The 23,754-nt window shown below is 37.5% G+C and overlaps 1 protein-coding gene across 1 annotated transcript in view; it reads right to left on the reverse strand.

Annotated features, from left to right (window-relative positions):
• cdk6 (cyclin-dependent kinase 6) overlaps positions 1-18,754 on the reverse strand; it is a 38,683-nt gene extending 19,929 nt beyond the window's left edge. The window contains exons 1-4 of the mRNA XM_046834770.1: positions 18,201-18,754; positions 17,104-17,470; positions 13,931-14,066; positions 8,452-8,619 (exon numbers count right to left, since the gene is read on the reverse strand). Coding sequence (XP_046690726.1) covers positions 8,452-8,619; positions 13,931-14,066; positions 17,104-17,324 — 525 coding nt within the window. The 5' untranslated portion in view covers positions 17,325-17,470; positions 18,201-18,754. The remainder of the gene's footprint in view (positions 1-8,451; positions 8,620-13,930; positions 14,067-17,103; positions 17,471-18,200) is intronic.
• Between the last annotated feature and the right edge of the window lie 5,000 nt (positions 18,755-23,754).

Below are 23,754 nucleotides of genomic sequence, written 5' to 3' on the forward strand. Positions count from 1 at the left end.
ATTTCTCATTTTGGTAGCTAGCTATTTCTAATTTTTTTGTGGTTTAGCCTGGTTATCGCCAAACTGAAACTCTTGGGGCCCTTGTGCAAGGCCCTTAACCCTCCGGGACGCTGTTTAATGGCTGACTCTGTGCTCTGACCCCAGCTTCTTTCTTTCTTTCTTTCTTTCTTTCTTTCTTTCTTTCTTTCTTTCTTTGAAACAAATCTTACTTACTCATCTGTTAGATCATAACAGTTCTAACAAGCCTGCATTTTGTGCTGTTTTTGAATAATAACTCAGTGGGGATCCTCCTGCTTTAGTTTAAGCTCCATGTTAGGGAGAGGTTAAATTCTTGCGAACTCAAAGCCAGTCATGTAAATCGTCTTCAAATATGAGTTCGTGAAACGATCCGCTGCTCTTGATGTAATTTGTCATGTTTGATTAGTGTCATTTGCATGGCGAATTAGTTGAAAAAATTTGCTAACTGGGAGGGAACTATTGTGCAGGTGGTAGAGTAAACTGGCACATTTTTGCACTCAACCGCCTCCAAATGCAACAAGTCTGAGCAAAGCTAAAAATAATGTTTACCTGGCAGTTGAAATAACAGGTATTAGATGATGGCGTATATGACATTTTATCACGTACGGTTATTGCAATTCGAGTCCTATCCGACCTGATAGTCGGGATAGTTCGGTTTACAGAGGCAAAGAACCTTGTGAACGTTGGAGGAAAACACACACACATATATATATATATATATATATATATATATATATATATATATATATATATATATATACACACATATGGAGAGAGAGAGAAAGAGAGAGAGAGAGCGAAAGAGAGAGAGGCAGCAGTTACGTTTTGCCAACATGAGGAATTCATTCCACCAGAAGAGAGGAAGGAAGCATCAAGGCCCAGAGGACCCACAGCAAAGGTTGCTGTGGAGTTTGTGGTATGCAGAAAAACAGTTGCTGGATCAAGTCTTTTTTAACCGAGAACAAAACTGAGCCGGATTGGGACACTTAAGCCACATGACACCACAAATGGCATGCAAATAACAACATTTTTAAGTTTTTTTAACCATGCAAACCTTAAACTTTGGGCACTGACGGATACAGAATCGCATTCTTTACACTCTTAGCTACCTACTCGTTTCACTGTAGTCACTCTGAATTTCAGTAATAAGCTGAGATGCGCATGAGGGGATACCAGCCTCAAATGGACACTAAACTCATTAAGGTATTTCAAAAAACACAAACGCTGTACTGCTGTATTGCAGTGCATCAAACTCAAGCTCAGCTAAATTCACTTGAATCATCGTGAACGAGAATGTTCTGAGTTCAAACTGTTTATCTTAAGATCTTATTACAGCTTTTCTCAGTTGCTTTGGAGCATTTGTCGAATCATTCTTAATACTTGCAAAAGTGCATTTCTCAAAACATTTTGTATGAACAGCACCACACATTGGATTATCTTCCAATCTTTCTATTTTTCTCAAAATCTTAAGTTCATTTCTCATAAGTATTTGTATCATCAGAATGATAAGTCCTTTTGTCACTGTTCACAAACAAGTTGAACAAAATGGTTAGTCATGTTATGTTCTCAATATGACCGTGCACGGTTTCAGTGTTTCCTCGTGTAAACTACCGTTTGGATTGCGATCATAAAAAACACACAAGGCTGAATTGATTCTGTATGGCATCTATGAATTTCAACAGCAAAAATTTACGCATTACTGTATGTGGGATATTGATTGCAAGAGACCAGACAAGATTCACACTTTTACTGTACTATCGTTTGTCGTTTCTTACTCTTTAACCTAGTTGATCATTAGTTGATCTGATGGCATACAATAGTCTTTATTAGTGACATTCAAGTTTAATTTGCACAATTCACATTAGCAAAAAAAAAGAAATAGAAATTGATGTTTGACAGGTTATGACAACTGGTTCAACCATTTTGCATTTAATGGCTTTTATAATGGATTGATGCCTAGATGTTTGAGACACTAAGAATATTCAGGTGAGAACCAGTATAATATATTTTGATCAACACGACAAAAACAGCAAACAACTGTACACACTCAATTAAATTAATGTACCAAAGCGTTCGCAATTTTTGTTCAAAACCAAGAGATCATTTCTTTTATGATGTGCACAAGTGACTACATGAGGTAGAGGTTGAACAAGTGGCTTTGAGAATTTCATTTCTGGTCTACCCTCCAAAGCAACTGAGACAATCTTTAATGATCATTACTTATCACTACTATCAAAAAACTAAACCCAAAAGATGTGGTGAGGCCTTTTCTGGTGTACACTCCCAAAGAGCATATGGCGTTTCTAAAAAAAAATTAATTTTTGTTTTTATAAACAAATTCATTATAAATAATTTAAACTACATGAAAAGACATTTGATCTCAATAATGAGTTACTTTGTCATGATTACTTTCTTCTCGTTATTAGTATTATTAGTAGTAGTAGTAGTAATCATTTGAGAATGCTCATAATATATTTATATATAATCATTTTTTCCTATTATTATCATCTCTTTCTGGTCATTTCTGGGACACTTTTTGCAACTGATCTTAAAAAATTCCAGGACATTAAAAGATGATAATGTTTAAAAAAAAAGGGAAGTGTAACCATGACTCTTTCTGTCTACAACATTATAACAGATAACTTTTTTAAAGACAGAGATATCGACATAATGTGTGAGCATCCAAAAGCTGCTCAAAAGCACTATATATAAATATAGCTATATAGCTATATAACTATATATATATATATATATATATATATATATATATATATATATATATATATATATATATATATATATCTATAACTATTACTATATATATATATATATATATATATATATATATATATATATATATATATATATATATATACACATAACTATTCATTAAGCACAGACTCAGCCATGATACAGCGCCCCTGCAGCACAGAGGGTTAAGGGCCTTGCTCAAGGGCCCAAGAGTGGCAGCTTGGCCATTCTGGGGCCTGACCTAACTCAGCAACCCAGAGCCTTAACCAATGAACTACCACTTTTAACTGATTGAACTTATCATTCTGCTTCTATATTACTTTCGAACACAACTCTGCCCATAACTATGGCAAGCAACATGAATATCTCTGAAACCTGATACAATGAAGATCTATTTGAAATAATTTACATTTCTTTGTCTTCTTTATTTTGCCCTGTAGCTGTAGATGAAAAGAAAAAACAACACACCACCTGTTAGAATAAATGATTCAGGGAATATCCCTTCAGTTAATCTTTAGTAAATCTATTTTTATAAGCAACATGGTGCATATAATGTTCTCTTGGGTGCTTTCCTAATGGCTTTCATGAGACAACCCTTAAACGGTCGAAAAACAGACATTCCACTTTTACACCAACTCCCACTAGAAGCTGGAATCGGTTTTCAGCATGCATCATTACCATTACCTAATTCTGATCTCATAGACTAACGCGTGTAAAAGGCAACAGAAGGTACGTTATGACCATCACCATCACCAAGTGTATGTATTATTTGCTGTAACCTAGTTACCAGAGCAGTTTCCCCTCTCTTGTGTCTGTACATGACCCAGGATAAACACTTGCTAATGTATCCGAAAAGGCTAAAAGACGAGAAAAAAAAAAACCTTGCTATATTTTGAGCCTTTGCTCTCAGGCTTTACCCCGTCAATCAGAGGTGCACAATGGCCACCAGGAGAGTGGAGTCATTATAATGATCAACAATACAGTGGTCCCATGAGATTTGTAGGGTCAAGCTAATCTCCACATCAGCAGCACCCAATGGGTGGTCTTCTAGCTTACACGCCCTCAGCCTCTCCCTGTCTCATCTACATACTGGAAGAACGAACAACAGCTTTGAGACAGCTGCAAAATAGCAGTGCTTATGCTAAACACTGCGGTAAAATGTTCGGAGCTTTCTTTGCTTATTGAATATTTATTGTACAATTGCTATAAGCAGAGCTGGAAAAATGTTTAAAAAACACCCTTTAAATGTGATTTGGTGAAAATTGTCCTGCATTTAATAATCATTCAACACCACATGCTCATGTACTCCTGTCATCTTTGCTGTTGTTGCTCACGAACCCAGCAGTGGCAACTAGGTGGCTAAGGGATTTAAGCTCATAACCGTCCAACCGTCCCATGTCTTACAGACAGTGCTCACACTCTAAAAGGGGTAATTACCTGATGTAATCTTTTTTCTAAGAATGTGACCTGGTTGTTGGTACCAAAAAAAGCTGGTTTGTTTGTTTCGGAAACCTCTAATCTCCTGATTTTTACACAGGGGTCTCAAGACTTTTTACAAAACAGTGCCAAAGGGGAAAAATCCACTGAGTAGCAGTGCTATTAGTAGAACTGCCTGTTTGATGAGAGGTCAAAGGGTAAAAATGAAACTGGGTTGTGCTTACAGGAAGGCTTATGTAACTGGAATAGTCATTCTTTTAGAATTTTTAAAAAACATTTTAGAATGGTCTCTCACACATCAAACTATAAAGATGGACTACAGGGAGAAGACTGTATGCAATTACATGCACATGACAAACAGATGTGTAACACGAGTTCATCACTCTGAAATAGCAAACTTATATTTTGCTCTAAAATAACCAAACATTTTTGTATGACTTTGTAGACACCTTTGTATCAATCTATATATAGCGATAACTTCCTTAGCAATTCAAGCTACTTATCTGTTAGAGCCATAGTCGCCCATGACCTTGTCACCGGTTCACCACTGTTCCTTCCTTGGACCACATTTGCTAGATACTGACCACTGCAGACTGGGAACACCTTACAACGGCTGCAGTTTTGGATATGCTCTGACCTGTCTAGCCATCACACTTCAAACGTTCAAATCTTTACGCTTTTTCCTGCCTATTTGTCCTTCTTCTAACAAACAAATCTTCACAAACAAAATGTTTACTTAAATGTTTTCAGCTGGCAACAAGTTATTTAACCCTAACCTATGCAGTGAGTAGCTTCTCATTTCTTAAACAACCATGTTGGAAGACATCCTATGGTCGTGGAAAAGATGTTAATCTTTTTCAGAAGGGTCAAATTATTGGCATGCATCGAGCAAAGAAAACATCTAGAAAGTTTGCTGAAACTACTAAAACTGGGTTAAGGACTGTCCAACGCATTATTTAAACATTGGAAGGACAGTGGGGAACCTTCATCTTCGAGGAAGAAATGTGGTTGGAAAAAAATCTTGAATGATCGTGATCGGCGATCACTTTCACGTTTGGTGAAATCAAATCGTGAAAAAAAAACAACAGTAGAGTTCATGGCTATGTTTAATAGTGAAAGTAAGAGCATTTCCACATGCACAATGTGAAGAGAATTTAAGGGATTGGGACTAAACAGCTGTGTAGCCTTAAGAAAACCACTTATCAGTGAGGCTAATCGGAAAAAAAGCATCAATTTGCTAGGGATCATAAAGATTGGACTCTCGAGCAATGGAAAAGGGTCATATGGTCTGATAAATACAGATTAATCCTGCTCCAGAGTGATGGGCCCATTAGGGTAAGAGAAGAGGCGGATGAAATGATGCACCCATCATTCCTAGTGCCTACTGTACAAGCATGTAGGGGCAGTGCTATGATCTGGGGTTGCTGCAGTTGGTGGGGTGTAGGTTCAGCAACGTTATGTGCCCAAAGAATGAAATCAGCTAAGTACCTAAATATACTGAATGACCAGGGTTTTCTATCAGTGGGTTTTTTCCGATGGCACATATTCCAGTATGACAATTTCAGGATTCATCAGGTTTAAATTGTGAAAGAGAATTCATTTTTATTTTGACATGGATTGGCCACCACAGAGTCCAGACCTTAACCCCATTAAGAATCTTGGGGATGTGCTGGAGAAGACTTTGCGCAGCAGTCCGACTCTCCCATCATCAATACAAGATCTTGGTAAAAAAAAAAACTCTGGACGGGAATAAATGTTGTAACATTGCAGAAGCTTATCGAAACAATGCCATGGCAAAAGCGTGCATCATAATCAAACCATAATCCAAGCTAAAGGCGCTCCTTTTTTGGACAGGTTGTGTATATATACACAACCTGTATATATCTGACTGTATATAATCTGACTGTCTGACTAATAGCAATTTATACGTATATATATATATATATATATATATATATATATATATATATATACATATATATATATATATATATATATATATATATATATATATATATATATATATATATATATATATATATACGTATAAATTGCTATTAGTCAGACAAAATTTCTCAGAACCTAAGCAGAAACACTGAGTAAATATGTGATGACTGACTAAATATGGACCTCTTCGTGCAAAATCCCCAAGGCACATACCTTCATATATTATGTAAATCAGACAGCAACCTTTCACTGTATGATTCATTTGGAGTGACTGACATCAGACCTAGTCACTTAAAACCATTTGGTTTCCTTGCAAGGTCTACGTGTGTGTATCAACTCTCTGGTTATCAGGCACTAAAAAATTATAATTTGTAAGATGGGGTGGATGGGGTGGATGGGGGGGGGTGAAAACCTCAGAGTCTGCTTTGCATACCCGGGGGGTTATCGTTTATTAATCCTGCAAAAGGCTGTGAGGAAGTGTTTTTTTAGGCACATTGAAAGCAAAGTGATGTGGGGGATTCCCGATGCAGGGAAATGAATCATAATATTCCATGTCCACTTTTCACCTCTCTCGCTCTCTTTCTCTCGCTCTCACTCACGCTTTCTCCCCCTTTTCAAGTATATCACTTCTCTAAATCACCCTCCCTCCCTTTCTCACCATCTCTTACACTTCATACTGTCTGTTTTTCACTATGTGTCTGTTTCACAGTTGATTTAAGGGTGGGGATGCTGAATCTCTGGTGAATTAACAGTTAAACTTTCAGAAGCTCAACTGCTTAACCTCTGAAACCACATAAGAAAAAAAAATTCACAAACTGAATTGGCAGTGAAACAGAATGGGTTAATAAGCGTACTCAAGGCTGAGCTACTGAAAGGGGATTCCTTTAAATGTCTACAAATTTCCCTGAGACACCCCAGAAAAAGTCCAGCTGACAATATGCCACGCTCATTTTCAGCTAACAGAAAGAAATACAATACATATTTTCTGCGTGAAGTATTAAAAAAAACAAGACAATGTCCATTCACAGGTTTTATGCATCTTCAGACTTTAGAGCTCCCTTCAAGAGACTATAGTTTGAAATAATTATATGGGGAATTCACTGACTCATGATCCATTTCATCCACGGACCACTTTGTGGGGCCCAATGACATTAATCATCTGGACCCATTTTACGATTTTTATACACCTGCTGTTAGACTCGCCGCTGTTGACTGGCTTTTCATTCGTGGTGAGATCACTTCTGACTGGACCTGTCCATGTCAGCCCCAGGGGACAAACTGATCTTTTTACTTTGCTGCAGTTCTCTTTCCTGATTTTGCATTGGAAAAAAGAAAATCATCTAGCCAAATCTTTGCTAAATAATCGATTATAACGTTGTTATCTTTCCATTAAATATACTAAAATGCTGAAATTTACTTGGGAGGACTTAAGAGGGTATAAATTGAGAAACAATGGGTTTAATTTATAAGAGCTGATAACAGCTCAGCTCCAGAAGAAGTCGTTAACCTAAAAAGCTGCAGATGTATTTGGAGTGTCAGAAAGTTGGTAGCTACAAGAAGTGATGCTAATAAGCTCATATTTCTAGCATCAGCTGTGATAGTTTCAAAATAGATAAGCAGTGGGCTAAAATTAGCCTGCTAGATACTGTATTTCCCCTTAAAAAAAAAAACTCTAACTCTGTCTTTCGGGGGTAGTTGATTTACAGATAAATAATGTTAACTGTTACAGTTATTAAAAGCAAAATCTCTTTAGCACGATACATCCGGTAAAAAAATAAAGCATGTAAATAGTAGCTATGTAATGAAAACATTAACTGATTTTCCTGAGTTTGGCAAATAGCTTCCAGGAAGTTAACTATTTTGTCATGTAGCTAGCTACTTTATCAAAAGGCTAGTTTTCTGTAACGGTTTTAATCATGAGCAGTTTGTAGCTTTGAAAGTCACAATTGAGGAGTAGCTTAGACAACATTGTATATTTGTAATACTGTATTCCAAACAAAAACAGTTTTCGTTTCGGTATATTCATGATATGTTTCTGCGAATGTTCTAAATATGTCTTCCACATTTTTTTTTCCAGCTTATCCCATCTCCCCGTGAACGTTGATGACAGTTTTGGTGGCGAAAAACAACGCACACTATAGATTTTGTGTGGTTTTTGTTTTGAATCGAAATTCTTAAACTTGCTGCATAGCTCATCTATTTAGGGCTTCTTATTTTTTTCAAGGTAAAAACTGTTTTTTTTTCAAGGTATGTACAACAGCCATGAAAAGAGGGCAAAGAACTGTTAAGTTGACTCACCACTGAAGTAAGCGCCATCTGAAAACTGTATATGCGCGCCAAGCCAAAGTCTGCCAGTTTGATTTGTCCGCCACTGGTGACCAGAATGTTCTGAGGTTTCAGGTCTCGGTGAACCACACGATGTGAATGAAGGAAGTCCAACCCCTGCAGCAACTGGTACATCATATCCTGAAAAACACAGAAAACACAGCTATTCCTTATTATCTCGGGTCCAGATATCTATACATTGCTTTAAGGGTAAAGCAGAGCATGATAACACATAACTCATAACACATGAGTAGCAGGCTAGTAGAGGGAAGAAAAAAGAAATCAAGGACTGAGATAGGAAGAAATTTCTCACGTGAACATTTAAAAAATGATCACAGGATCATCATTGTTGATATCAGAATTTCTGCTTGGAAAATTAGGGCTCTTGTGGTTTGGAGAAGGAAAAAGTGAGCGGTTGCCCTTTAAATCTAGAGTGTGGCAGTTGTTAACTGACATTGATGCAGGGCCGGAAAGACGTAACTTTAAAGTCCTGTTCTGCTGGGCCTCCACTTCCCTGCAGCTGTCTATCCAGCACTTGTTCTATCTGAGGGCCAGACAAAAAGCAATGCCTATGAAATGAGAGAAAATGGCTTAACTGCCATTTCCTCTGGTGTAACTTGCACAAGAAGGGAAAAAAAACTACAGCCATTGGGACTCTCAGAGCTGGCCTGATAAGTCTACGAGAAAAGGTAAAGGAAACATTTGAACAAGAATTGCCCTGAACTAGGGGCATAAAGTGATGGCAGACACTGGAAAAAAACCTGCCTCCAAGACCTCACAAGTGACATGGATCTGAGCCCACCACCCCATTCAGTCCCCAACCAGCTGGTAAGTGATTAAAAGCACTGACACAATAGTGTGCACACTCAAGCAGAAAACATTTGCAAACGGCACAGATCTGGTCATGGCAGGGAAAGGGACGGGTCCTCTGATAATGCGGATAAAGGAAGCTAGAGCCAAATGAACGTGTGTATCAGTTGAGGCCCTGGGTGCATGGTGGCCAGCAATAAACAAGGGCCTCTTTCTAAATGTCCATCCAGCCATGACCTACCAGACCCACCAAGCCGCCATGGCACAGGCAGGCTGGCGCAACGGCATTATGCCTCATCAGTTACTCTGCTTTGGCATGAAGCCATATTGCCACATTTCCTCAAGCATAATGAACCAAGGACAAAACAAACACTCACCCCACATGTCTCAGATGAGTTAAGTTCAGCTACACTGCATCTACTGAGCTTGTATAATTAAAGGGTTAATTCCACTGACCTGTTTATTTAACATCAATTGAATTGCCTGAATGAAAATAACAATATATCTAATACCATGCAGAACCTTATCCTGTCTAACACCTGTTAAGTGGCTATAGAGAAAAAAACTCCCCTTGTCTTCCGCAGTGCCATTCAAGAGGCTGAATTTAAAAGCTGTGGAAGTGGCACTTAGTGCATTTCATTGTGTCACATTACCTCATAGCGAGAAAACCTGATTACAGCTTAAAACCATCTGCTTAAGCAAGCATCAGCCTCAAACACCTCAAACAAACAATGCACCTGTCCTTAAACGCACCTCATTTGCAAAGAGACATGAACAGGGCACTAAAGGAAAAAAGAGAAGAGATAAAAAAAAGCAGTCTCCTTAAAAACAGCAGTCAAAACAGAGCCTCCAGAAGGCACTCCCCATTCTCATGCTAATTCATGAGAGGCAGCCATATTGTTTATTGTAGCCTGGCACAATGCAAGACATCTGCCAGTTAGCATTAGTTGTAATTCCCTCCCCATGCTTCATTAGGCTCTCCTTTATGGGGTGGAGACAAGCCTCAGAGAGAGACGCTGATCCTGGAATGGCCAGCCGGACTTGCCAACACAACACCAGCTGCTTGATGTCCTTCCAGCCCGTTTGATTGCTGGGGCTTTTTTCATCAATTAGCATGTGGTGGGTCCAAAATGGGGCAGGAGTGGACAGAATAGGGGATTTGAAGTGGATGGGGAAAGGGAGGGAGGGGGCGGAGGACTGGGAGCTCTGCAATCTGGTGTCTTTCTGGGAGGCCGAGAGTAAATGAAGTTGTTGGGGGTCTTTAGCGATACTGCACTAAAGCCTATCATCTGTCCCTGATGTCGATTATCTCATGGTGTGATGAGAAATCCAATCTGCCCAAGAAAACCAAAACTGAATATAAGCTACAGGTGGCATTCAACAGTCTTTCCATAAGCTTATATTGTTTGGCTGAGTGTTTTTTTTTTTTTTTTTAATCATTGGTTATTAATTAAAAACAAAACTGCATAAAGTGAAGTAATAAAAGTTTGGGCCTCTGCAAGCCCCGATTACGATTTCATGTCTGAACAAGTGCTTAGACCTGCACCAGAAGAATGAGCATTGTTCTTCCAGAGGATGTTCCCCTGATTTGGCTCTTGGAAGAGACCACTTGCATCAAGATCAAAATTTTTATTAGAACTTTTAATAGATTTGCAGTCTATACCATGCAGCAGTTCTTTTCTCAAAATCATGTTTATTGCTGTAACATGCTGTTGAGTCATTTTAGGAGTAGTGCTGTCATCCTTCTTACTGTTCTGACTGTATTTTATGGTACATCAACCAGTTTAAAATGTACCTTAGAAATGTCTCAACTTTCGGTAAAACTCAAGACAATCGAGGAGAATCTCGTTTCGGGACTGAATGTATCATATCCTTTGGGCGAAGGCGGGGAAATAAGATAAATGGATTTGTAAGACTAGTGGGTGGGAACGGGGCTGATGATAATGTAGGTGTTCGGGACAAACTATCCAGCATCTCCGTCGGAGATTCTGCATTTTAGAAAAAAAAGGTAAGAGAACTCTGACAATGCTGGCCTTAAAGGATTATCTGTGGACTAATGAAAAGTATATCCACGGTACATAAGTATCGCTTACTTGCTGCCCCTTACATAAGCCTTCTACATTCTGTTTCTTTATTCGCAACAAAAAGCGAGCAACTGAGAGGGCCACTGCAGACAAAACCACACATACACACACGCACATACACACACACACACACACACACACACTGAACAACATTCCTCTGGCTAGTCTTCAGTGAAAGCCAGAGCTGAATGAAAATAGAGGCACACACAAGGGCCCAGCTCTTTAATTAGAAGCCCATCTACCACATGCACTGCCCATCAAAAGGCCAGGCCTCACCCTAATCTTAGAGAGTTCCATCCTCCATCTGCTTCTTTAAAGCTTGCCAAAAGACTCCATTTGTATTCCTCATTCACAGGCCTCAGAACCCTAACACTGGGAATCGAAAACACAAGGTTTACTCATGTAATACACATCAGTCATACTGGTAAAAGTGTGTACGGTGTCCTGAATCAGCTGGGGAAAATAGACAAGGTCAGTGTCTATGCAATGGAGGAGAAAAAAATGCTTTGCATAGGCCTACATTTAAGTGAAATACAACATTATAACAGTATGAGTGGTGAAGAGAATAACACTGATTATCTCTTCATCATGGCACCTGTTAGTGGGTGGGATACTGTAAATTAGGCAGCAAGTGAACATTTTGACCTCAAAGTTGATGTGTTTGGGCAAGCATAAGCATTTGTGTATATTAATTTTCAGTGTCGAGAGGAGCAAATACTTATATATGTTCTACACAACTTCAATTCACTATATTTGGCTTCGGTGTTTGTGTAGAAATCTTTAATTTCGTCAGCCTGGAAGATTCCAGTAAGTAATCTAATGAATTTTAGGTGCTTCTAACTGGCCATCTTTAATAATTAGCGATTTATTGGGAGTGCATCTGTGGCTATAACAGGGCTTAGCTAGAAACTCCGAACAAGTTACCACAAGCATCTGTAAGCAGACATCAAAAGACTAGGACCACACAGGAATTGTTCAGGAAAACATGGTTTAGTCCTGAACCTCAAGACAACAACAAAGAAACTGGCGAAGGAGGCATGAGGTACCAAATAAACACATCCACCATTTAGTCTTATATCACTGTGACCTGAAAGGCAGTGAAGAAACCCCTACTTCAGGGCCTGTATTAAAAAGCAAGGCTGAAATTTGCAGGCAATCACCAGCCTTTGGGAAACAAAAATTTGATCAGCGTTGTATATATGTGAAATTGTGTTGAGGCCTGTGACAAACTAGCCTATAGTCAACAAAGTACAAATTTCAAAGTGGTCATCATGAAAGCGCAAAATGCATTCCTTGAAATGTGTGTCCACGAAGTACTTTAATTAGAAAGGAAATTACAGTTTTTCTCAGTTGCTTTGGAGCGTTTCTCAGATCAGAAATTAATTTCTCAAAACTACTTGTTCGACTGCCACATCATTTAATTATTTGTGCTCATCATAAGAACATTTCTTGTTGATTTGATCAAACTGCTAATGCTTTTGTACATTCATTTAATTGATTGTGTACAATTGTCTGCTGTTTCCTACATTATCAGTTGTTTATGTTGTGTTGATCAGAATGTATTATACTGGTTTCACTTGAATAGTCTTAACCTAATTAATTCTTAATCCTGTCTGGTCTCTTGCAATCAATATAAATCAAATATGTATCGATAAATAAATTTGTGTGCTGAAATTTATATATACTATACAGAAGGAAGTCAAATTATGTGCATTTTCAGTAACTGTGATCCAAAACGTAGATTATATTAAGAAATACTGTTACTGTGCAACACGAGTAAACATTTTGACGATTTTGTTTGTCAACAATGACAAAGGGACTTTTCATTCTGATTGGAATGACGTGTCAAATACTTACTTTTGAGAGATGAACTAAGGATTTTGAGAAAAGTACAGGCTTTTGCAAGAAATCCGATGTATTGTGCTGTTTTGAGAATCCACTTACTTTTTTGCAAATGATCATTCAAGAAATGCTCTAAAGCTGAGAAAAACTGTAAAGAAGTGCTGAGGGAAACGTTGGATCTTTTGTACTAGAATATCATGATTAAGCTGCTGTTCTTTCAGTGGTACACAATAAGCATCCACTGTAAAATAAAAATGGGAAGGGATTTTTGGAGTCATAACCAGTTAGGACGTCATGAGTGGGTCCCATTTAGGAAACGGGTTCAGCCCTAAAAAAGTAGTCCCCAGGTGGTGTTGAATGGCCTGGACACCAAAGAATATCAAGGCTCCACTCCAGTACACGCATCATAATCGCTGTGTTGTTCGAAATGATGCATCCATGTCGTAATCACATAAGCAGGACGATTACAGCGGCCTAACTGGTAATGATGCCGAAATTCCCCTTGTGCAGCACTCACACTATTCTTATAAAAGGTTTTACAGCGAACGCTCGTTGTGCACCACACAACTGTTACATTATACTTAATTGCAAGGGGTTAGAAATGATTTTGCACTGGTTCCAACAATTACCAATGCCCCAGGATTGCAACTCCTAGTTAAAAAATGTACAATGTATAAAACTGTATAATGAAATAGAAACGATTAGCTGGTAAGTACCTTTATTGTTTCCGGTGGCACTCCCGGATCAGGCGCTTTTTCTAAGTATGTGGTCAAGTCTTGGTCCACATGCTCAAAGACCAGAGTCAGTTTGGTCTCCCGGTCAGTTCTTGAAACTGTACAGACGTCAAACAACCTAAAGGAAAGACAGAAGGAAACATCATCATGAACATATTTAAACACAATATTAGGCATGACATTCATTTTTTTTCAGGATTCAACTGAGCCAAATACTATAGATGGGGGAGCAAAAAATTAAATATCCTAAACAGTGAGCTAACTGTCCAGACTCGTTTGCCTGACTGTCAAAAATAATTCTTGTTATGCTTCAAATACCAGAGTTTTCATGGCAAAGTGCATAGAGGTGATCAGTATTTCCAAATATATGCTCATGACAGATCAGACTTCTGGATATACTGCACACTTTATATATATATATATATATATATATATATATATATATATATATATATATATATATATATATATATATATATATATATATATATATATATATATATATATATATATATATATATAATTTATTGTAAACTCAAAAAAAAAAAACCCGGATTATTTCACAGATTTTAATTAGAAAAATAATCATAAAATGCACATTTCTTTCATAATTGTGTACCAGCTCCATCCGATTAAAATCAGAATGACTTCAATGACACCTACAAGAAGCCATGAGTCATTCTGTATATCTCGATATGTGTGTACAAAATTACCAGCTATTTACACGTTGCTTGGTACTGTGAGGAAAGCTACTGCACTACACCAATGTATGATTGTAACTTGTTTAAATCAAACGGATATCATGCGCTGTGGTAACTCAAGAACATATCCGAATTTCTCATTATAGTAATGGCTGGTTATGAGCTGTAGATAACCAGATATCATTTATTGACTCTGATCGTTGCTGATAAAATGACATTTGCGATTTGCGAAAAGACAGCGTGCGAAGCCAACTATTACGCTATAGTATCTTAAAACCCCTTGAAACACAACACATTGATATGACATCAATGATTTCTCCAAGAAATGATTCTCTGGGAATCCTGTACAATGGAGTCCACTGACATAAAACATATGGAAAAAATAAAGTGCTGATATGAAGCTTCCAAAGCAGCCCGTGGCTACACAAGGCTCTGAATATACTACAGACTCGATTTCCCTGTTTCACATGCTGCTTTATATCAGAGGCATCATAGTTTACCTTTTTTTCTTTTTTTTAACAGTAAATGCAACATCCATTGCACAATATGACAGCGTGTTAGGCAGAATTGGTGGGGAAAAAACCCCCACATCTTGTATGCATATTAAATCACATTTATTTTGATCCTTGCTTGAGGTTCTTTTTCTGGAAAGTGATTGGCCCTGGCTCAAAAAAAGGGGTTATTCCGTGACACAGAGTTCGTTATTAGTCACAGAAGACAGCTGAAAATGCTATATACAATGCAAGTCGGCTTTAACCATTTAACACCAACATGTGACAGAAAATGTTTTCTTGCTATTGTTGTTTTGAAAGATGTGAATGTAAAACATGTTGTACATACATTCTGTGGTATTATATTACTGCTAGCTTTACAAGCCCAAGATGGTGAAGAACGGCATACCTTTTACTGGCAACTCCATAGAGGTTAATAAAAGCGGTAATAGGATTATCTGAGTTATCATTCGAAAATTCTGTAGTTTTACTAAATTGATCTAATTAGTATTATTAGTAAATTGTATAACTTAAATGAATACATTCTAAATGATCCATTATCCATTATTAACTCAGGCAATCCATCATACTGGAAACAACCACAATTTTAGTTATTCGTTCAAAACAAGACATCTATTTTGTCCAAATAAAGAATCCATGAAAAAATATAGAATTTTTATTTATGGTATTAGTGTTGTTGCCTAAAGTATTAATATGAGGTGGCACAAAATCTCTGCCAGCCATCACTATGGGGAAAAAAACTGTCAAATAAGTGCATAATGTGTGCTTTACACTGAACTAATAGCGAGGCGTTTACTTCGGGTGGATTCTGAAGGCAATGTGGGAAAGCATGGGGCACACCCTAACAATTTAAGAACGAGCTAGTTAGAGCTCTTTATAACTTATTTTAAAAAATTCACATAGGCCTGCAAATAATGCACTAATATTTTTGCTTTATTTAAATGTTGCTGAACGTTGTAATGTGGCTCTTGAGTGGTAACAGAAGACAGTGGTGGCATTTTGTACTAGTCGTGTGTATCTTTTGCATGGAATGGTGTGTGATGTACATTTATAAATTATTATTTTAAATGCCAAATAATAAGCTTAATTTTAAGCTATACTCACATTAGCCTACCAGGTGGAAGATACACATTAAAAGCACCAGAGACATAGAATCCCACCCAGACACAGGGTAATGTGTAGGGTGAATACTTTATATAATCACTGCCTGATTTTTAACTGAATAAATTTGCATTGTTAATGCTGTCAACTTTTGGACGTGCCAGATGGAGCTTTGTGACTTGCTGCTGTGACTTATATCTTAAGAAGAGGCTGTAAAAAAAAATATGGACCATCCAACAGGTTTTCTCCATTCTTATGTGGATATTATAGACTTGGACCTAGGAAGTGCTTAGACTGAACACACTGGTGCATACTTCAAAATACTGTTTGACTTCGAGGTATACAAGTGCAAAAGCTTGACTTACGCTTATCTCGTTTATACATCCGAGCAGCTATTGGGTTAAGCGGCAGCTTGGTTTCGCTGGGACTTGAACTCATGATCTTCACATCCAAAATCCAATGTCTTAACCATTAAGTTACCACCTCGCACAACTATACTCTTAGATGAGTACGGATTCCTGATCTTCTCCTGTTTTTGTAGTTGTGTCAATTCAAAGGGTTTTCTACCTCTTTCCATTTCAATTCCGATTTATGGGATATATGACAGATGCTCTTATCCAGAGCAACTTACAATTATCTGATTTATCAATGGAGGGTTAAGGGCCTTGCTGGGAACTCATAACCTTTGATCAGAAATGCGACACCTTTGCCATTCTCCGGATCTGATTCCCTTCAAACATTTTGAAACCTTCAAGTTTCTGTTTGTTTATTTTTTGAGAGAGAGAGAGAGAGAGAGAGAGAGAGAGAGAGAGGGCAGATTGCCCAATCCACCCTTAATTACCTGACCACGTTGGGGTGCTCGAAAGACTCGAGTTGCCTCAGTACTGCCACCTCGCGGATGGTCGACAGGGGCATGCCCTCCTCTTCGGTCTGCACGCGCACCCGTTTCAGAGCCACGAAGCGTCCGTTCTTTACGTCGCGCGCCTTGTACACCTTCCCGTATGCGCCCTCGCCGATCTCAGCCACGGGCTCATACTGCTGGTTAAGACCTTCTTTGTCCATTTTTTCTTTTCTTTATCAACTTGGCTTTTTATTGTTATTTTTTTTTCTTTCGCTCGGATGCAGCCCTACCCCGATGGGGGGAATCCCGACAACGTGCCCGGAGAGACTCTTTCACGAAGCCATGCCCAGGAGAGACAGCACCGCTTCTGCAGGCACAAAGGGGGCAACATGAATGAGTTGTGCATGCATATATATATATATATATATATATATATATATATATATATATATATATATATATATATATATATATATATATACAACAATATATAGATATATCCTCGTTTTTACGCAATGCTCCAAGTTCACCATGCAAACATGTGGAGCATCATATCATCTAAGAACCACGATTTATTCAAACTCTTTCCTATCATGCAATGCACACTCGACATGCATGTGTATTATCACGTGCACTATAATTAAGCAATTAAAACAGAAATTCTTCAATCAACCCAAACAGACATACACAAGAAAACGATCACCATTAATACTAAGCACGTATATTCAGATATAAATTATAGATCTATTCATATATTTATGTATTAAGTATGTGACATGATGGGCAAATATGCTCGTGCATCTTGTGCCCCGAAATCCCCGAGAGCACGTGGCTGCCTAGTGATTTCATTGTTCAGTGCATCAATAGAAAGCGCTTGGCCAAAAAAAAGAGCTCAACAGTTTCAGTTTGCGCTACTGGTCTTGTTGCCAATACCGCAATATTGACAACTCCTATGGATCTGTACCCTGGTATGCATGGATCGTGTTAGGGGGAAAGGTGGGCACAACGCAAAAAAAAGTCACAGAACGCATGCAAAAAAAAAAAAATGCAACAAATAAAGAATGCAATAAAATCTTGCAAATGTTGTTGTTACTTACCCCCTTTTTTAGTCCTGAACAAAATGTAAATGCAGTTTATGTTAAAAATAGAAAAAAAAAGCAAACAGCAAGAGAGGGGATTTTTTTTTATTATTCTCCCCCCTCCCTCTTTCTACATCCCGGAGTGTCCTAGCGAGGCCACACAGGTAGTCGCGCTTTAACCCCCCATCCTCCGTGCGCCAGCGCCTGCGCCACTCCGGCACACACCGACCTGCTACTTGCGACTTAATGTTTTTTTTTTTATTCCTTTTCTTTCCCCGAGCGCGCAATAAGAGCTGCTTATATCCTCAACCCGGCGAGGCTCCACCGTCTGTCCGTCTGTTTTGCCCCCACAACGCGTTTTTCCCATCCACGCGGGGAGAGTGCGGTGCGCCGAGCTGCTCTCTGAGCTCCCTCTTGCCGTCGCTTTCCCACGCTGGGATGAATGTTGCCTCGACCCCCTCAGGAGGAGTTTGACACAGAGCAGGGACGTTTCCGCATTCCTCGGCCGACTACAAAGACCAGCCGCTTTCTCTCTCGCCTTTTCTCCGCCTGCCCTCCCCTGCTACTTCACCATTCACAGCTCTCTCTCTCTCTCTCTCTCTCTCTCTCTCTCTCTCTCCGACTTGTCAAAAAACTTGTAAGCTGGGAGGTAGAAAACCAGAGAGCTGATCTGATCCGATCTGATGTTTTATACCGCTCGATATAATCGTGTCAATGTCAAACGGTTTCATACCAAAGTTTGTCTCATTCGTGTTTTCATAGATACAAAACAACAACAACAACAACAATAATAATAATAATAATAATAATAATAATAATAATATACTATATGTCTATTTGCATTTATTTATTTATATTTTTTTCTTTGCTGCTGTAACAAAGAAATTGGGACGAAATTGGGACGAATAAAGGTTTATCTTATCTTATCTTAATAATAATAATCGTCATCGTCGTGATCATAATTTTACTTAAAGAGGTTCCAAATTAAATAACTGTATGACCACATATACAGTATACATACAGGAAGATGATGCTCATAAACCAAAAAAATAAACAAATAAATAGAAATGAAGCCATGACACTTCTACAGTCTTCTATAATTTATAGTTTAATTTATAGTAGTGAATAGCTTTTTTTTTTTTTTTTTACAACTGTCAAATATGTAAATAGAAATAGAATATAAATATCTATTTAGTTTATTTTTTATATCTGAGTAAATAAAGGATGTCGTGGAGGTTTCAATTTTGCCTCTTTTATTGATATACATTTTGTAATTTCATTATATTTTAAATAAAACACATTTGCGTTAAGTCGTTATTTTAAAAAAAAAATCAACTGTAAATTAGTTTAGAAAACAGTTATTTTATTATATATTTTTTTTCATAGTCCATTTTCTTACCCCATCTCTAACCTCCGTCTATCCAAAACTCTACATTTGCATCACAAAGCACAGTTTTCACACAATGCCTTCTAAAGCTATAACTGTAAATGGCTTGTTTTACATTTAGGTCTCACCTTTTGTTTATTTTCAATGAACTCTGAGAGCCATTGCCCAGCATGAATACATTAGCATGCCTACTCTTGACATGAACTGGAGAAGTAATTAAACTGGTGTGCGCAGTATGCAAACACATTTAGCGTATGTAAATCATGTCTATAGAAATAAATTATATGATATACTGTATGTGACGTGAACGAAGGTGAAATATTGTAGATACGATGAGAACTGGATACGGTCAGGACCGTGGAATTAAGACATTCTTCAATGGATACAGAATTCAGCATAAGAATGCAGTGATAATATTAAATAATAAATCTCAACAAAAACATTAACAGTTTATGCGACAGGCTGCAGACTGTAATGTTAAACGTGTTTGATTCATTATAGCAAGAATGTTTTTTGTATATGTTTATAGTAAACACACACACACACACACACACACACACACACACACACACACAAAAGAGTCCCTAAACATGAAACTGTTCTGCCCGACCTGTTCTTTAGGATAGCTCTTACATACTGATTGGCTTGTTCACAGAAACTTTGCAAGACACTTTGGCAGTTAATGATAACGTGAAGACTAAACAGTTTGTTAAATGTGCCGTTCTGATGGCCAAATGCTCGTCTGGTAAAGCCTTGTTCTGTTATTCCTTGTTCCTTTGTGGTTGGTGTGACATTTAATGGTTGTTTACAGTTCCTGATCAAATAATCACTATTATTTTGCGGACTGTACGGTTTTTTATAAGCTTTTTTAGAGTCCCTTTTACACATTTATTCGCTGTCATGATAATCTCTAATCTACTGGGAAGATCTTCCACTAGATTTTGGAGTGTGCTTGTGTACATTTGTGCTTATTCAGTCATAAGGAAATTAGTAAAGTCAGGTATTAATGAAAGGTGAGGAAGCCTGGGGTGCACCCTGTTTCATCAAAAAGGTGTTCAACAGGGTTGAGGTCACAGCTCTATAGCAGGCCAATCAAGACTTAAGCAGAAGAACCATACGTGGATTAAAAGTCAGGGGTCTCAATACTTTATCCCATACAGTATATATAGGTGTCTGAGCAGCTGATCACGTTTAAGTTTCACCACAAGCTGTATTCTGTATATAACTATGCTTGTGACAGATAAAAAAAACATGAATCTTGGATCTTGAGGTAACCCAGTTGCAACTTCATTTATACAAATACACTGTTTTTGTTTATTTTAATGACTTGACTAATGTATAAATAATACAATCTGCAGCAGCTGCAATCTGGGTAAGACGGTTTATCATAGATTACTGGAGTATTTGACAAACACCAAAGTTACTTGAGAAGCAGGAGTCACAGATGGACTTTTAATTGTCCTTGTAAAGGAGACTCTCGTACTGAGTACAAAGCAGGTGACATCCAGTCAGATTCGCTTTCAACTCTGGACACATCAGTTCAACCTCTAGGATCACCTTTCCCAAATCAGTCCTGCTTCCACTCAGACAGGCGGCAGGTGTGAAAAGGATGCTAATGGACTCATATTACCTTCCACATTTAGGCAGGGTGTGTCTTAGTGCCTACTTTCAATGCATTTTAAATGTGTGAAGGAGAACAATCAGGTTTTTAAAATTTGGGGGAAGGGCAAGAATCAGTCACACCAAACATAAAAGAGTGATATACACCTGAATAAGAAAGCAAAAGTAAAATGGAAAGTATAGCACAAAGTACAGTATATGTTTATATGATGGCTTGAAGTTTCTTCCCGATTCCATGTTTGTGAAGTTTTAAAATAGTTTCCTAATGGCAATTTACTAACAATTTAATTAATTTATTTTCAAATTGTAGCCAAATTTATTATACAAATTAATTGTAAACAGTAAAGTCATTTGGGACAACAGTGATAGTCATTATTTTGGAAATCTAAATATTCAAGACCCATGTGAATATCTAAGGCAAACTTTTATGTCATCACATTTCTTTGACTAGCAAGCTAAATAGCTAAAATAGCTAAATAGCTTGCTAGGTTGTACATTTGTTTTCAGAATGTAATATAAATGGAACTATTATACTATAAAGTGTTATACCAGGGAGGTTGTAGATCAGTGGATAAAGCATTGGACATTGGATCTGAGGGTTGAAAATAAAAAGTAGGAGGTAGGAGGGTTTTTTTACAAAGAAGTCTGAGATTCTTACAAATGCTTGTTACAAAGTTTAAATCTGGGAAAAATGGTAGTTTAGTGGTTAAATCTATGAACCTTGGATTTGAAAGTCACCAAGCTGGGCCCTTAAGCAAAACCCTTAACCCTCTCGGCTCATTTGAAAGTCACTCTGGATAAAGGTGTGCCAAATGCCATAAATATGAATACAATTGTCAGAAATGAGGACATACTATACTATAATCTTTTTCCGCATAACAGACCAGTTTCATGCAAGACAATTTTTCATAATAACATACACATTATATAACTATTCTATATATTATATGATTATGTAATTCATTATTGCATACATAATGATAATATAACTCAACTCACCATAATTCTAAATTAGTGGGAGCACCTCATACCATAAAAATCTATAATATTATTTATTTGGGACCCACTGGCCAATACCATCCACGGCCTGGTGGTTGGGGACCCCCGCTATACAAAACCGACAAGAAAGCTTCATGCTCACTATTCAGAAGAGGCAAGTCTGAGGCCAAATTTAGCACAGAACTAAAAACAAGAACTATGATGAGGAACAACGCAACCAGTGAAGGAGGCTAGGAAAACCAAGAAACTGTTTATAGCTCCAGCTATTCACTGTATTATCAATACGAAGGGACTTGAGATCAGCATTGCAAGACGTATGAGTAAAGATCAGGAAAGTAGATCAGGGTAGATTCTTTGATTTCAGATTATGTTCTGGAAGGCTTTGGTTCATTGGCTATGTAATATATTATATGAGGATTGTAAATGGCACATGCAGAAATGCTCAGATACAGAGAAGTAGGTTTAAGGCAAGAGGAACAATACCACATGAATGCCAGAAACCATCTAATCCATTTCGCCTACGTTCTTTACACCATACCCGGTGTATACATCTGTTTATTTTTATACCTATACATAGACTTGTAAACTTTGCTTCTTTTTATCACAGACCTTGCATGCTTGCAGTGCATGCTTAGAACCCCCTGAGTATTAGTGTCTGAGGAAATGCCTCCAGACGCTGTGTGAAGTTAGATACTGATACTATATGCATGTTTTGTCTCAGACAGAGGTATAAAGAGAACCTGAAAATCATACTCGAGTAACAGTATAGATTCCCCACTGCAAAACTTATTCCATTACAAGGTAAAAGTCACAGATTGACTTCAGCAAACTCAGAAAAAATGTTTAAAGATGCATTAGTCCTCAAAACCAATACAGATTTTGGTGAAAAAGCCCAAAACAGTTGATTTGTGAAGATTTATTTCCTAAAATACAAATCAGAATGTATCTCAACGCTGCATTAACACTGCAAGATCAACACAACAGTCTCTTCAACATGCCAGAATGAAACAAAGATCAAACAAGTCCTTTAAAAAAAAGACAAAGTAGTAAAACGATCTTTCAAAAAGGGATCTTCAGTTAACCAATAAAATAACAGTATCATGTCACAAAGTATAGAAAAAATATTATTACATTAATAAAATTAAACATTAAAACATTAACATTATTATTCAATTGACAAATCAAATTTTCATAAATAATTTTAGATAATGTAAAACCCAATGTACAGAGCTGACTGTAATTTGATGCAGCTCTCAGTCTCAGAGGGGGACAATATTTTTTATTCAACTTCAACAAAATCAGGTTTTGGGAATTTATTTTTTGGACTGAAAATGAGGCTAAAAAGTCACTCACATGCAGCAGATGTGGGCAGAGGAGTGTTAATGACATCTTCAAAAATGTCATTAGTGAAGCTATTTGTGTATTAAAATATATTGGAGTAAAAAGTACATATATTGAATCACAGATGTAGCTGATTAGAGAGTAAAAGTTGCTTATATATTTAATACTCTGTTAAACTAAAAAAGTAGCCTAAAATTGCTTAATTGCAGTACTGGAGTGCATTTA

This window comes from Silurus meridionalis, chromosome 22, assembly GCF_014805685.1.
Source record: "Silurus meridionalis isolate SWU-2019-XX chromosome 22, ASM1480568v1, whole genome shotgun sequence".
NCBI lineage: Eukaryota > Metazoa > Chordata > Actinopteri > Siluriformes > Siluridae > Silurus > Silurus meridionalis.